At 41.0% G+C, this 15,904-nt stretch overlaps 1 protein-coding gene across 4 annotated transcripts in view; it reads left to right on the plus strand.

Moving 5' to 3' along the window:
• ADAMTSL3 (ADAMTS like 3) overlaps nucleotides 1–15,904 on the plus strand; it is a 406,539-nt gene that overhangs the window by 258,112 nt on the left and 132,523 nt on the right. For all 4 annotated transcript variants that reach the window (XM_053593613.1, XM_053593612.1, XM_053593614.1 and 1 more), the window contains exon 16: nucleotides 10,842–11,128. In XM_053593613.1, the coding sequence (XP_053449588.1) occupies nucleotides 10,842–11,128 (287 nt within the window). The remainder of the gene's footprint in view (nucleotides 1–10,841; nucleotides 11,129–15,904) is intronic.

Consider the following 15,904-nt stretch of genomic DNA (forward strand, 5'->3'; position numbering starts at 1 on the left):
AGTGGCACATCGGCTTGGGGAATGTGCAGGTTTTCCACATGGATTGCGGTCAGGGTTGGGCATGGCCCAGAAGAAACTATAGATACTATCAGGGTGAATGACCCCAGAGCAGTGGTTCTCAACCATCCTAATGCCACAACTCTTTAATACAGTCCGAAGGGGTCGCGACCCACAGGTTGAGAACTGCTGCCCCAGAGAGACTGAGTAAAAGGAGAAGAGTGTTGGGCTCATGCCAGAAGCTCAGAGATTAGAGGAAAGAGAAGCAGAAGAGGCAGATGGTGAAGGAGTAAAGAGGCGACGAGAGGAAGAAGGAGACTCCAGGAGAGCTCAGAGCCCAAGGGGTGAAAGAGGGTTTGAGGAGGTGCACAGCCAGCAGGAGTCACATCTCACAGAAGGCCATGCAGGAACTATAAGGACTGAGAAAAGGCTGGTTTGGTTGATGAGGAAGTCTTTTTCAGTTCATTGTGGTGTAGTATAATTCAAAGGGTGCAAAACGAAACATGGTGGAGATTTAAGATGTGAATTTCCAGATAAGATAGAGAAGGGGCACTGGGTCGAGCTGGTGAAAATGAGTAGCTTCTCAAATATTAAAAACATTATCAGGATTTTAGACAAGTTAATTAACCTTAAAATATACCTTAAATATATTACAAACATAATCAGGATTTTAGACTATAGAAGGAAGGAATTAGGCTAAATACTACTAGAATCTTCTCCCCCAGCCCTGGTCTCCTACAAAGGAGGGATCTGGAGAGGGAGCATGGAGTTGTCATGTAGGAAAAGTCATGGAGTTTTCATTCTTGAATGTTGAGTCCTACCAGGACTTTGTGTTCTCAAAACACACTTATGTGGCACTTGCTAACCTTCCTGCACATCCTCTCAGGCAGCGGGACTGCTGTTGATCCAGGTCACCAAGCAGAAAGCCGGGAGTGCTGCTTGCCTCTTTCTCATTCTTCCCTGATGTGCAAGTAACCACTCAATTGTGCCAAGTGTATTTACTAAAATCTTTCTTGGTTCCAGCTCCTTCTCTCCACCCTGACTGCCATCCCTGTCCAGGGGCTGAAATCACTTACCAGGACACCTACAACAGTTTTCTAACTTGCTCCCCTCAAATGCACCCTCCTCACAGCCACCAGCGGAGTCTAAGGTGCAAATCAGATTCTTCTTTTTCAATGTTCAGAACATCCAGATGTTTCCCCATCACCCCCAAAATTAGTGAGGCCAGTGGGATGCTGCAGGATATCACTTTCCTGGCCTTCAGCCTCATTTCTGGCCACATCCTGCCCTTGCCTTGAATGGGCTCTTCCAGCTACACTGACCTGTTCCTTGCCTACAGCAAGTCACCACTTACCTCCGCCCCAGCCCTCACACTTCACTCGGGGTTGGGAATGGCCCCCACGTGGGTATTTTTTTGTTTTACTTTTTTTAAATCAAAAACTTTTAAACCTATTTCAAAAAGGAGAAAACAGTAAAGAATCCCTATGTGTCCAACTCCCAACATCAATAGTTACCAACTCAGAGCTGCTCTTGTTTCAAGTAAACCACCGACACTGGTGTGTTCTCACCTAACAGGCACAGTGCAGGGGGCACAGGACACACCTCTTGAGTGAGGGGCACAGCTACCACTTGGATTCTACCTTAACAAATGCAAACAATGTAACCAAATCGTCTGTACCCTCATATTAATCTAAATTTTTTTAAAAATTGTAAAAACTTATAAACCAAGTTATGATTAATTATGGGTCAATACAATAAATTAATTAATTTCATTTATAAAAAAAAATTAAAAATAACTACCAACACCATCTTTACCCCTGATCAGTTTTGAAGCACACATAGACAGGGTACCATTCCCCCTGTAGATACTTCAGATCTCTGAAAAAGGAGTGACTTCTTAGTAACCAAAGTACAATTTTTAAAACCTCATGCTCGGCAGGGCACAGAGGCTCACACCTGTAATCCTAGCACTTTGGGAGGCTGAGGTGGGTGGATTGCCCAAGCTCAGGAGTTCAGAACTAGCCTGAGCAAGAGTGAGACCTCGTCTCTACTAAAATTAGAAAAATTAGCCTGACACTGTGGCTGGTGCCTGTAGTCTCAGCTCCTTGGGAGGCTGAGGCAAGAGGATTCATCAAGCCCAAGAAAGGTTGCTGTGAGCTATGATGCCATGGGACTCTACCCAGGGCACAGAGTGAGACTCTGTCTCAAAAAAAAAAATAAATAAAGCCTAGTCATCAGATCACTTCCACCAGAATCACCAGTGCATTTTAAAAAGCGGCAATTTCTTGGCAAGGCGCCATCACCAGCATTTTGTTCTTTAGCCACTGCCAGCTATTTCTTTTTTATTGTGGTAAGATATTCATAATATAAAATTTACCATTTTCACCATTTTAAAGTGTGCAGCTCTGTGACATTAATCCATTAACAATGTTTCCAAAACGTTTTCAGTATCCCCAACATAAGCTCTGTGCCTATTCGGCAGGGATTCCTGGTTACCGCCCTCCTCCCTTCTCCGCTGCCTGTCTTGTTGCAGTCACCAGCACTCTTAACAAGCACCCCAGGTGACTTTGGGGGGTTGCATCCAACTTTAGTAATCACTTTTGAGGTCAGAAAACACTAGTCATTTGACTGAATTAGAAAAAGGTGTGATCGTAGAAACTACAGTGGGTTCAGGCCCCATGGTCATTCTCAGGCTGCACTTGCTGTCAGCCCCACTTGGCTTTTGCTGGGGCTTTCTTCCTCCTCTTATCACAGAGCAAAGCTAAAATGTTCTTTACTCCCCAGTGACACTCCCTTTTCTCCCCAGCATGGAAGACTGAGCCGATAGCACCTGTTCCCTGGTCTAAGGGGCAGCCCCGCCCACCTTCCACCATCTCTCCCCCTGTGGTCTCTGTGCAGTTTTCCTGTATAATTCACACTGCCTGGCAGTTTCTGGCCTGTTCTTAGCTGTCTAGTGTGAAGTTTATAGTTTCCTGACACCACTTCTAACTGTTTATTCCCTTGATTTCCAAATGAAATCACAATGTATCTTAGCTTCCAGTCCATCTTTTATTGCTGCTGCCTTTTGTGGTCTGGTGACACTTGTTGACGATGACTGAGAAGATGACTGTGGCTGTATTTGAGATCCCCCAATGACGCCTGCCAAGCCAGCCTGCAGAAGATAAATATTTCTGCCTCTGTGGTTTACCATGGCCAAGCTCTGAATTTACATAGGGAGTAGATGTTCAAAAGGCTATGTTTCCTTTTTTCTGTTTTTTAAATTAGGAAAATAAAACTTACAGCTTATAAAGCTAAGCCAAGGAAACTACAGTATTAGCCTTCTTAGCTTTCAGCTGTGGAATGCATTGACAGTTGATACGGTTCATCATCCTTGTTTCTCCCTGGAGCCTCTTCGCTTGTTTCTGTAGGATTCTCAGCACTTCAGCAAACTTGTTGCCCTCTCTCCTGTCTTTCATATATATATGAAAACTAAGGAAATCGGAGAGACTTAGAACACTTTGTATGTTTTCTTCACTGATATTTTGGTTTCTCCAGTTGAGGAAATCGTGTTTGCTAAAATCGAATTAGATTTTATTTCAGGAATCTGCTTCTCTAACAACTGCAGTAACAACTTTTGTGCCAGACTGTGTTCTGAGAGTTCTACGTGGATTCATTCACTTAATCCTCATTAATCTTTTGAGGAGGTGTTACTCTCTTCATTTGGGGGCTGAGGAAATGAAGGCAGAGAAAGATTCAGACAGCAATTCTCAGCAATTTAGAGCAGTTGTATTAAGTGGGGGATGGTGATGCCACAGTGTGTGATAACAGAGTTGACGTTTCATGTCAGGTGATCAAACTGAAGTCTCACCTGTCCTTAGGTTGGTCTAATGGAGTAGGCAGAGAAGCAAGTGACAACATTATGATATTGCGTGGCATTGTAAGGTTGCAATTTACTGTGACGTGTTATTAGGGGCAGGGACGCCTTCCTGGGAGAGATGGTACGAGAACTGAGACCCTAAAATGTCCTAAGGTGTCAGAGGAACAACATGTCAAGTTTCAGGATAGAGGCTTGAGTGCAGGCTCACTGCCCATGTGGGCCAGGCTGGTGGTTGGGGTGGTCAGAGTGTGGAGAGGGGTCTGGGGGTTTAGGGGGATGAGGGAGGAGTCTGGAGATGGGGAGGTAGTAGCAGCAGCAAGGATACATCTGAGAAGCAAGTCTGGGGGGGTCTGCTGCGGTTCATTAAGGTTGGACTCTATCTGGAGGCAGTGGGGATTTTAACCATGGAAATTGACACAATCACAATTACATTTTAGAAAGATCCCTCTGCTCATCTGCAATTTGTTTCTAACTATTCACTATGATAAAAAAAAACTGTAGCAGACCTCAAATTCACTTCTGTAATTGTCTTTAGGATACACTTGTGGAGTGGAATTTCTGGGCCAGAAGATGGGTACATTGAAGGCCTTTAATTTCCAAAATTTTCAGAAAAGTCAATACTGATGTCCCTACCAGCATGGTACCCCCACTTGCCTTCTTTCCAACACCTTCATCAATATCGGGAAATTCCTTTTTTTCTTAAAAATGCTAGTTTATAGTATTTGTTATGGTTTTACATTTCACACCTAGCCTTGATCTGTGGGGAATTTACTTTGACGTGTGATACCTAATATCAGTGTAACTTAATATTTTTCAAACAATTAACCAGTTGCCTTAACATTATCTATTGAATTATCTAAACTGTCCACTTTGGTTTCAAAAGCCATCATTGTATAAATAGGATTGTTAATCCTTTTAAAAATGTTCTTGTCTGTTCTCACCTAACCTTCTATAAAACTTTAGAAGTATACTGTTTCCAACTTCTCCACCAAAATTTTTTTTTTGCTTTAGAAGTTTGGATGAGAACTACATTTTTTCTCAATTAATTGAGAACAACAAACATCTTTATAATTTTGAGTTATCCGATTCAGGGTCATGTGGTGTTTTCTCCATTTATTCAGACCTTTGGGGTTAGTATCTCCCACTATTTGTAGTTATATCAACCTTGTACATTTTAATAAAATTTTAATTTATAGCCTCACAAAACATAGGCAACTTTTTTGCACTTTTGAAGCCTTAGTTTTTCTCATCTGTAAAATTAGCAAAATAATGATACTTATTCATAAGACTAGTGTGCAAATTATATTAAATAATACACATAATATGCTTATTGTAGTTAGTGCCTGGCAGCTAATCTGTTAGCAGAATTCTGAGGAAACTGGTAATTTTAGGATATGTGTATCTACTTATATCTGCATATACACGTGTATTTAACTGTAGACTACTTTACTGAATTATCTTATTTTTTCCAAACTTTTCCAGTTAATTTTACTATTTTTCATAATAATTATGTCATCTTCAAACAAGGGTACTTTTGTCTGTTCTGTTCATTATTTCCTAATATTTACACCTACCTTTTCACTCTTCCACTTTATTTTCATTTGTACTTTTCCTTATACTTTTTACATTTCTGAAGTCATTTTGTTATATTTGTATCTTCTGTAAGTTTCAAAGATACAGATGAAAGTCTCTGTATTTTTAACAAGAGAATTTAATCTATTTAGATTAGTTATCATCACTGGTAGTTCTGGAGACCAGAATTTAATCTATTTAGATTAGTTATCACTAATCACCACCAGTATTTCCTTGTTGATTCTGATGTTTTCTTACATGATCTTGATTTGTTTTCTACAATATAGGAGATTTACATCTTATAATCTTATTTTTAACATATTTAATTTTATGTAATTTTTGTCATAAACATCAAGAATGATGCCATTTCTCTTTACTTTTTTATGTTTAAAATTATTAAATTGGCCTGGTGTTCTTTATCCCCAAACTATTTTCTCAAACCTCCCTATTTTTGTTATTAAACTCTAGTATTTACAGCAAAGATAATTAATAGTAAATCATTGTTTTTCTATGCATTTTGCTGAGGTTTTGTTTTTTGTTTGTTTATTTTTTTGAGACAGAGTCTCACTTTGTCACCTTCAGTAGAGGGCTGTGGCATCATAGCTCACAGCAACCTCAAACTCCTGGGCTCTCACATTAATTGAGGGAATTGATAAATGTGGCAGAGTTTTGGTCATGTTGCTTTTCATAAGTCCAGAGCTTAATTTTCATAAGTCCCGCCATTGTGGAAGGTAGGGTTTGTTCTTTAATTTCTGGGTAGTTTTACTTTGGTGGTATACCCTCCTGTTGCTTGTTACGAAGAATGGGCTCAAGTATTTCCTATAGAGCTGGTCGAGTCATGGCAAATTTCCTCAGCATGTGGATGTCTGTGAAGTATTTGATTTCTCCATCACAAATGGAACTCAGATTATCAGGGTATAGGATCCTGGGCTGGAAATTGTTTTAAGAAGGTTGAAGGTCAATGACTACCCTTTTATGGCTTGGAAAGTTTCGGCTGAAAGATCTGCAGTCATCCTTATACTTTTCCCTTTGTAAGTAATACTTTTCTTACAACTGGCTGCTTGCAGAAGTTTCTCCTTCATATTAACATTGGCAAAGTTAATTACAGTGTGTCTAGGAGGTGCTGTGTTTGGATTGAGTCATGCTGGGGTTCTGAAACTATCCACCATCTGAATTTCTGTGTCTCTTGAAATACTTGGGAAATTCTCCATCATGTCTTGGAGCAGAGAATTTGTGCCTTTGAGACCATCCTTTTCTCCTTCAGGAATCCCTATGATTCAGATGTTTGATTTCTTGGAATGATCCCATAACTCTCTGAGGGAATATTCTGTTCTTTTTTCCCATTTTTCTGCCTCTTTGGATGCTTGGGATAGTTCAAAAGTCTTGTCTTCTATTTCTGAGATTCTTTCTTCACACTGCTCAACTCTATTTCTGAGGGAATCTACTGTATTGTGAAGCTCCTAAAATACCTTTTTCAATTCCTTAAGCTCTGCTATATTTTTGCTCATTGTGTCCCTATCATTGGTGACTTTGTCTTTGAATTGATTAATTTCTTGAGACAACTTCGAAACTATTTTTTGGTCCTCTGTTTCCATCTTTTTCTCCAGTCCAATTATCTTATTTGCCATCCATATTCTAAATTCTATTTCTGACATTTCAGTGATTTCTCTGTAGGTGGGATTCTCTGTTGTATTTTCTTTGACATCCCCAGGAGGCGTTGATCTGCTTTGATTTTTCATGTTGCCAGAGTTCTGCTATTTCCTCCTCGTGAGTATTTTCAGCTTCTTCCTCTTTTTCTCTTTTTTAATATATATATATATATATATTTTTTTTTTTTTTTTGAGACAGTCTCACTATGTTACCCCTGCTAGAGTGCTGTGGTGTCACAGCTTACAGCAACCTCAAGCTCCTGGGCTTAAGAGATTCTCCTGCCTCAGCCTCCCAAGTAGCTGGGACTAGAGGCGCCTGCCACAATACCCAGTTATTTTTTGGTTGCAGTTGTCATTGTTGTTTATTGTTAGCAGGCCTGGGCCAGGCTCAAACCCGCCAGTTTCGATGTATGTGGCTGGCACCCTACTCACTGAGCTACAGGCGCTGTTGAATTGAGAGGTTGTCTCTGTTGAATCCACTCCTCACTGTTGCAGTGTGCCACCACTGCACTATTGTTTTTTTCCACTTTCTTGTTTCTGGTGCTTGATTCAGCCTGAGTGATGTGTACCTCACACAGTCCTCTCAGTGCAGAGCTCCTCACATTTCAGCTTTTGTCCACTTCAGGCCAATATCTCTCCCTTTGGTCGTGAGCTGCTGGTGAAAGCTGCTTCTAGTCAGCCAACTTCCCATAATTCCCCCACCCCAAAATTGCATTTTTAAAACTCAGTTTTATAGAGGTATAGTTTACTGTTCCTGTTTAAAGTTCACCAAGGATGAGCTTTGACACACAAATACCCATCAACCCCCAGCCCTACTCATGGTATGGAACGTTCCATCACTCCAGAGGGCCTCCTTGTCCCTTCTCATTGCTTTAATAGCTTCTCTTTTTCTATCAGCACTCATTGCCCCGTCTGGCCTCTGGGTTATTGATTTGGTCTTCAGCCATGTTTCTCCTGTTTGTTTGTTTTTTTTCCCCCCGGTTCTGAATTACGTATTAGATCTGTAGTAAAAGTGTTGTGTTTCAGTTTTGTTTCCTCAGCCCATCAGTCTTCCACCCCACTGTTGTTTCACCATCTCATCTCTAAGCTCTCACGGTCGCAGACTGATAACTCTTTCTAAGTTCCTCCATTGTACAAAGATGCAGGAAACACACCTTGTTCCTCTGGTTACGTCTTATCCAGACTTGGCACTTCAAATGTATTCCTTTCTTTAAAAAAAAAAAAAAAATTACCAGGTATGAGGGACAGGTTTCAGAATTGTGTGAATACTGTAACAACTTTTATTAATAAAAAATAGTATATAGAAGAAAATTAGGCATTATTTTTTAGTTGCTATGGATTGTTTTTGACCTCCGAAGCATTCATGTCTAGTTTGGACAGCTCTGACATCTACTTTTTAATAGGGCTTTTAAAAGCATCATTTGAAACCACCTTGAAACATACAGGAAACCTAGGAAACCATTGAATCTAACCATCATTTGCCTTGTTTGGAAGTTGAGGTGAACCTTCCCACACATCCCAGCTCCTCTCAGGATTCTTAGTCACCACGGCACCAATTTCAATGAAAATATCTACTTCCAAAATTTTAAGTCTACATTGCTAAGGAAAAAAAAGAGAGAAAAATTAGTGACCCTAGAGTATGAACATGGGTAGAAAATTTAAACCTTTTGAAGGCATAAAGGACTTCAGTTTCTGACACTTGCAATTGCTTCCAGAAAATGGAAATTATACACAAACCAGCATATATAGATATATATGCTATAGATACAGACACACACAGTACATAACATAAACTATACATACACACGGAAAATAGAATAAACTATACACACAAACAATATATAACATAAATTATGCACACAGTAAATAGCATAAACTGTGCACACACAGAGTATATAATATAAACTATACATATACATACAGTGTATAACATAAATGATACACACACACACCTCTATGCACTTTCGTCTTTAAACAAAAGAGATCACAGTGTATTAATTTCTCTAATACTTAAGAGAGGACTATTCCTGGGTGGTGCCTGTGGCTCAAAGGAGTAGGGCACCGGCCCCATATACCGGAGGTGGCAGGTTCAAACAGGCCTTGGCCAAAAACTGCAAAAAAAAAAAAAAGACTTTTCAATTTATAAGACCCACCTCCTTTTAGATGACTGCATAGTAGTCTTTAGGTGGAATGTCTCCTTTCCAGTTCTGCCATGACAGTATCAAAAAAAAGTACATATCAAGTATTACTCCATCCTGGGGAGTTGAACAGGTCTTCTTGATTAGAGAGTAGAGTTCCCCCACTAACAATTTTCAACACAATCCCAAGATGTCTTACATTTATTGCTGTTTCTTTGTGGGATTCATATATGGTAGTGGTTCTTCATTCTGCTGATTGGGGACAGGCTATTGTGGATAACTGCAAGGAAATCTTACCTGGGGAAAGAAGGGTGGATGACTCTGTGGGAACCTTACAACTCTGTCTTTCTGAGGTTTTGAACATTCAGCTTTGGGACTGCATCTTAAACAAACGTCTCATCAGTGTTTTCTTAAGTCATTTAGTAGAAAATTATTCCATGGTGTCTGTAGTCACATAAGTTTATGAAATGATGCACATAATAGTCCTATCTTAAGTATTTATAGTACGCATTCATATGTCATTGGAAAAATGTATAGTGAATAAATCTGTTGAAAATTATTGAACCCAAAGTTTTCAAAACCGATTCTGCCACTGAATACTTTGTCCTCTGTCACTGATTATTAAATAGTATTTCATGATACAGAGTGTGGCTTCAGATTATTTTAGAAAGATAAAAGATAGTGGAACCTGATCAAAACCTGGCTTAAATATATGTCTCCCTGCCGATTGTGTGTTTTTTAATTTAGTGCAGGGGTCAGGCTCTGCAGGCCAACACCCTCCTCACAAACACTCAGCTCTGCCGTGTGGCGTGAAAGCTCCGTGGATGAGAAGTGCACAAGTGAGCATGGCCACGTCCCAGTGAGACTTCAATTATCTACACTCAAATTTGAATTTTATATAATTTTCACATATCAAAAATATCCCACCCCCAACAATTTAAAAATGTATTATTCTAGGTGATGGGCTATACCAAAACAGGTGGGCCAGATTTGACCTGTAGACCATAGCTTGATGACCTTTGATTTAGTGGATAATAATTCAAGATAATAAATAAATGTTTTGTTCAGCCAGACTGTGCAATACCATTTATATTTTCAGGAGATTGATAAGTTTACTGTATTTATATGTTAAACATATAAGAATATTAAACCTTCCACTACTCCGTAAAAAGCATTTAAGTTATCCTACAATAGCCCCTAATTATTGAGACAGTTTATTACCACTCTGCCTATTACAAAAGATAAGCTTAATAAAGATTTACTGAATAAATATTGATGAAAATCTTCATATTATAAAAGAAATCAGATTAGAAATTACCTCTACATGAGGGTTTATTACTAAATCTTAAAGGAAATCTTTGTAATAATGTTTTGCAAAGGTCCTAGCACAAAATTTGATTTGTAAAGTGCACGCAAAAGAGGAGTCTATCTTTAGTGAAGAATTCTTTCTGTTGCTAATAAGATTTGAAAGTTTGTTAACCACATAAGTGACCATCAACAAAAGTATGGCATTCCCTCCGAATGAAGCTGGTCGTTTTGCCTTCACTGAAAGCCTGCTGCTCCTCCTTTGTGGGCCTCTATTGAATGACCGTCATTGCTCTCCTCTGGTGACTCCCTGTTTTTCCCCAGGTTCATTCCAGAACCCTGGTCAGCATGCAGCACCACTTGTGGACCAGGTATTCAGGTCCGAGAGGTGAAGTGCCGCGTGCTCCTCACGTTCATGCAGACGGAGACCGAGCTGCCTGAGGAAGAGTGTGAAGGCCCCACGCTGCCAACAGAGCGCCCCTGCCTCCTGGAAGTATGTGATGAGAGCCTGGGCTCCCAAGAGCTGGACAGTCCCCTCCACGAGGACAGTGAGGTGACTTACGACTGGGAGTATGCAGGGTTTACCCCTTGCACTGCGACGTGTTTGGGAGGTACGTGACCCTTTGCTGACGAACAGTTATGTGTATATTGCTAATGAGAAATACTTGTAATTTGAAACATTACTAAGTCAGGTAAGCCAAAGCAAATTAGCAAAAGTCTAAAAGAGGTGGAGTCATTCAAATAACTGAAAAACTGCTTTTTCTTTCTCTTAGTGATTATTTTAGAAAGGTAAAAGATAGTGGAACCTGATCAAAAAAGTGATTTGATTTTATTTTTGGCCTAAGAATCTGCATAGTTGAAGTGGGGAGGGGCTCAGGGGTTAATATGGAATAAATAAGAGAAAGAAGAATGGATAAATTGAGGCAATCTCATGCATAAATTCAGCCTTACAGAATGAGGTAGCCTGGAACTGCCATATCTGATGTGACGCTTGGTGAGAAGTCATCCTCAGAAATGTTTAGGAGGCTGGGGGCGGTGGCTCACGCCTGTAATCCCAGCACTCTGGGAGGCTGAGGCAGGTGGATTGCCTGAGCTCACCAGTTCAAGACCAGCCTGAGCCAGAGCAAGACCTCGTCTCTAAAAATTGCTGGGCATTGTTGTGGGTGCCTATAGTCCCAGCTACTCGGGAGGCTAAGGCAAGAAAATCTCTTGAGCCCAAGAGTTTGAGGTTGCTGTGAGCTAAGATGCCATGGCACTCAACCGAGGGTGACAAAGTGAGACTCCGTCTCAAAAAAAAAAAAAAAGGAAATGTTTAGGCTCATGTTTGCACATTGAGCCAGCAACCAACGAAGAGCAAATTTATCACTGTGATTTGTGTAGGAGTTGGGAGGTGGGGGGTGGGGGTAACACCCATAACCGGGACCCCTGTTAGGGCTAGAAAGGGCTGTGTAGCCAGCTGCCCCATCAGGGTGAGGAGCAGGCCCCCGGCTTAGTTATGTATTCTGGGATCCAAAAGGGCACAGGAGTCCAGGTAGCCACTCTCTAGTGCTCTTTTGAAAGTAAAAGGAAACAACATATTGGAAAGCTACAGCTTTCACTGACATGAAGGAGACTCACTCTGACCAGGACTTCAGAGCCCCCGGTGCCCTGCTCTGGCTCCTGACTGTTCCTTCCAGCTGGCTGGGGGCCTGGGCATGCTCTGCCGTCAGCCCCAGCCAGTGGAGGGAAACACACACAAGGAGCTGCCTCGGAGCCCTGCACGAGCGTGCTCCACCCTCACCTGGTACTAACCCCCGTCAGGGTGTGGAGCTCACGGCCCAGTCCTCCTGCCTGAGCCCCTTACTCTCAGTGCCCTGAGCTGGAATTCTTCTTTCCATGTAGTCCAGGGGTCCTCAAACATTTTAAACAGGGGGCCAGTTCACTGTCCCTCAGACCATTGGAGGGCTGGACTATAGTTATATAAAAAAAAAAAAAAAACTATGAACAAATTCCTATGCACAATGCACATATCTTATTTTGAAGTAAAAAAATGGGAGCAAATACAATTATACCACCTCATGTCAGTGGCGCCTGTGGCTCAAGGAGTAGGGCGCCAGCCCCAAATACCAGAGGTGGTGGGTTCAAACCTGGCCCCAGCCAAAAACTGCAAAAAAATAAAACAAACAAAAAAAAAAACCCACCTCATGTGGTCCCTGAGTAGTCTATACAACTAGATGGTTCCTGGCCTTCTCCTTTCTGCCTCATTCCACCTCTAAGCCTGCCACACTGACATCCATGGTTTAGCACCACCAGCCTGGCAGTAAATCCAGCAACAGGGGCCTGTGCCTGCCTCCCCCCAGGCTGCCCTGTGTACTGCCCTGTGGGTGGAGTTACCCATGTGGGACTGCATCCAGAGTCCCTCTTAATGCTCCTCCCCGTTCCCTAAAAGTCCTTCCTGTATAGCTGGGAGTTCAGCCTTTCAGGCTCACTTGGCCCCTGACTGTCTGCTGTGTCTCTTCCCTCCAGGGCACCTCCTCTCAGGTGTCCCCTACACTGCCTCGTGTCCCTGCCCCCTGTGAGTTCAGCATCCTGGACACCTCTTTTTATTATGTCTTGGAAACATTAATACTGATGTGCCCTTGGCAATTTGGAAACTGCTGCTTTCCCTTGATGAGTCTGGGCAAACCTTCTAGAGAGCTGCTGAGATGCAGAGATGGCCCTTTATTCAGTGATAGACTCCTAGAATTTTCACTACATGGCTCCTAGTGCCATCTGTCTCCACTGCTCTGAATCACCACGTGGCTGCAGTCTTGCTGGACTCCTGGAGCTTATCTTTCTTTCATTGGGAGAGCAGAGATGAGTCTTGCCGTTGCTTATACAACCCCAAATCTACTCTGTTAATTTCAGGCTTTTAAATGTTGTCTGACAGAATCAGTACTTCATCTAATAACTCTGGCATCCATGACTTCAATTCTTTCCTGACAAAGAAGACACCCACATGTTGTGGGTCTTGGGAACCTGACAGGCCAGGCAGAGTTGCCCAAGAAAGGTGGCCAGGTAAAGTCTAATTCAGATGAGGGAGTCTGCTATTAGACCTCCTTTTTGGAGCCTGATATTAATATGCTGTAATTTACCTTTCTGTTCCCATTCCCCACAGAGGTGGCCTTAGACTCTGCTTCCTGGATGGCTGAGCCCTCTGGAATGATTTTCTATTTTTTTTTTCCATATTGGCTTTATTGAAAGGTAATGCACATACCATAAAATTTATGCATCTAAAGTATATAATATATGTGTTTTAGTATAATCACAAAGTTGTGCAACCATCAACAATATCAATTTTAGAACTCTTTAATTTTTTTTTTTTTTTTTGAGACAGAATCTCACTTTTTTGCCCTTGGTAGAGTGCTGTGGCATCATAGCTCACAGCAGCCTCAAACTCTTGGGCTCAAACAATCCTCTTGCCTCATCCTCCCAAGTAGTTGGGACTACAGGAACCTGCCACAACACCTGGCTCTTTTTTTTTTTTTTTTTTAGAGAGGAGATCTCACTCTGGCTCAGGCTGGTCTAAAACTCGTGAACTCAGGCAATCCATCTGCCCTGGCCTCCCAGAGTGCTGGGATTACAGGTGTGAGCCCCTGCGCCCTGCCCAATTTTAGAACACTTTAATTGTCCCCCAAAGAAACTCTGTATCCTTAAACAATCATTTTCTCTCAAACCCCAGCACCTGGCTACCACTAATCTACTTTCTGTCTATTCTGGACATTTCATAGAATGGAATCATACTCTGTGACTACCTTCTTTCACTTAGGATTATGTTTTCAAGGTTCATCCACGTTGTATAGGTTTTAACATGTATCAGTATTCCTTTTTTTCATTAACATCACATTGTAATTATTTTTTTAGTCAGAAAACAAACACACACATCCATCCTGATGAACTGTAACACAAAAGCCATGTAAAGACTCTAGTCCTTTTTTTTTTTTTTTAATTGCTTGGAAGTCTTGAACTCCTGAGCTAAAGTGATCCTCCTACCTTAGCCTTCTGAGTAGCTGAGACTACAGGCTCACACCACTATGTCTGGCTAACTTTTAAAAAATATTTTGTAGGGATAGGGTAACACTATGTTGTCCAGTCTGGTCTTAAACTTCTGTCAAATGATCGTCCTGTCTCACCCTCCTACAGTGCTGAAGTTACAAGTTTTAGACACTACATCCAACTCTTAATTCTTTTCATGACCAAATGGTATTTCATCATATGGATGTACCAAATTGTATTTATCCATCCATCAGTTGATAGAAACTTGGGTTGTTTCCATGTTTTGAATACTACGAATAATGCTGCTATGAGCATTTGAACACATATTTTTGTGTGGACCTGTTTTTATTTCTCTAGAGTATATACCTAGAAGATACACTGAGCTTTGAATCCATTTAAGGTATACAAGTTTTATGAAACTTGACTTATTGAATTTATCCTTATTCTTATTGGCACTGTGCACCTTTTGGCCTGCTATGGGACAGGAAGCTGCCTTGTGTCTGTCAGTACTGCAGACAGTTCACACGGGTGATGTGAAAGTGCCCATTTGTTTTCTGATATATTTTAGTCTATTTGCAGCACATTTTACAAACTCCAACAGAGTTCAACTTAATAATCTTTAACACTCGGTTAACCAGCAATGTAACCTTGTCAGGTATATTTCATAGTATAACCTTGGAATAATATTATTGAACTGGACCTTGGACATAGCTACTAACCCAAATCTTATAGTCGAGGAAGCTGAGACTCAGAGTCTACTACAAAGTCCAAAATAGAAAATGAATAACCTAATTCTTATTCATCAGAAAGGGTTGGTTGAACTATAAATCCATATAATAAGCTCTCTAACTTTGCAGAAAGTTATGTTTTTAATTTCTTGGGTTCGAGATAAAAATTCCTTAAAAATGAATAACTAAATTCTGTGAAACTGAAAAGCTGAGGCATGAAACCCAAATTCTCTGTAAATGTTGGGTACTTGCTCTGTGCAGACCCCATGGTTCTTCACTAAATTCTGTGCTAAATATCAGAGATACAAACTGTCCCAAAGATGGGACATCATCTTTGCCTTGATGGAGCACGGCTTCTGGTTATTTTTCTTTTACTGTCCTAACCATACCAGTGATAGTTAGTGAGACTTGCCTCTCCGCGGCCTATTGTAAAATGGTTCAGGGCATTAATCCTCAAGTCCACTTAGGTGTGGATTATGAATGTAGGCATTTAGCCCGTTCCTGGATAGAGAGGGGATAAGTCTGCAATGACTAACAACCACAGGAAAATGGAATTTCCACAGGCAACATTCCTATTTCTGATAGAAAAGTAAAATTACCAATTTATGGACTTCTGAAAAGATAAAAGTTTGATCATATTCTGAT

Source organism: Nycticebus coucang, chromosome 6, assembly GCF_027406575.1.
Source record: "Nycticebus coucang isolate mNycCou1 chromosome 6, mNycCou1.pri, whole genome shotgun sequence".
Taxonomy (NCBI): Eukaryota; Metazoa; Chordata; class Mammalia; order Primates; family Lorisidae; genus Nycticebus; species Nycticebus coucang.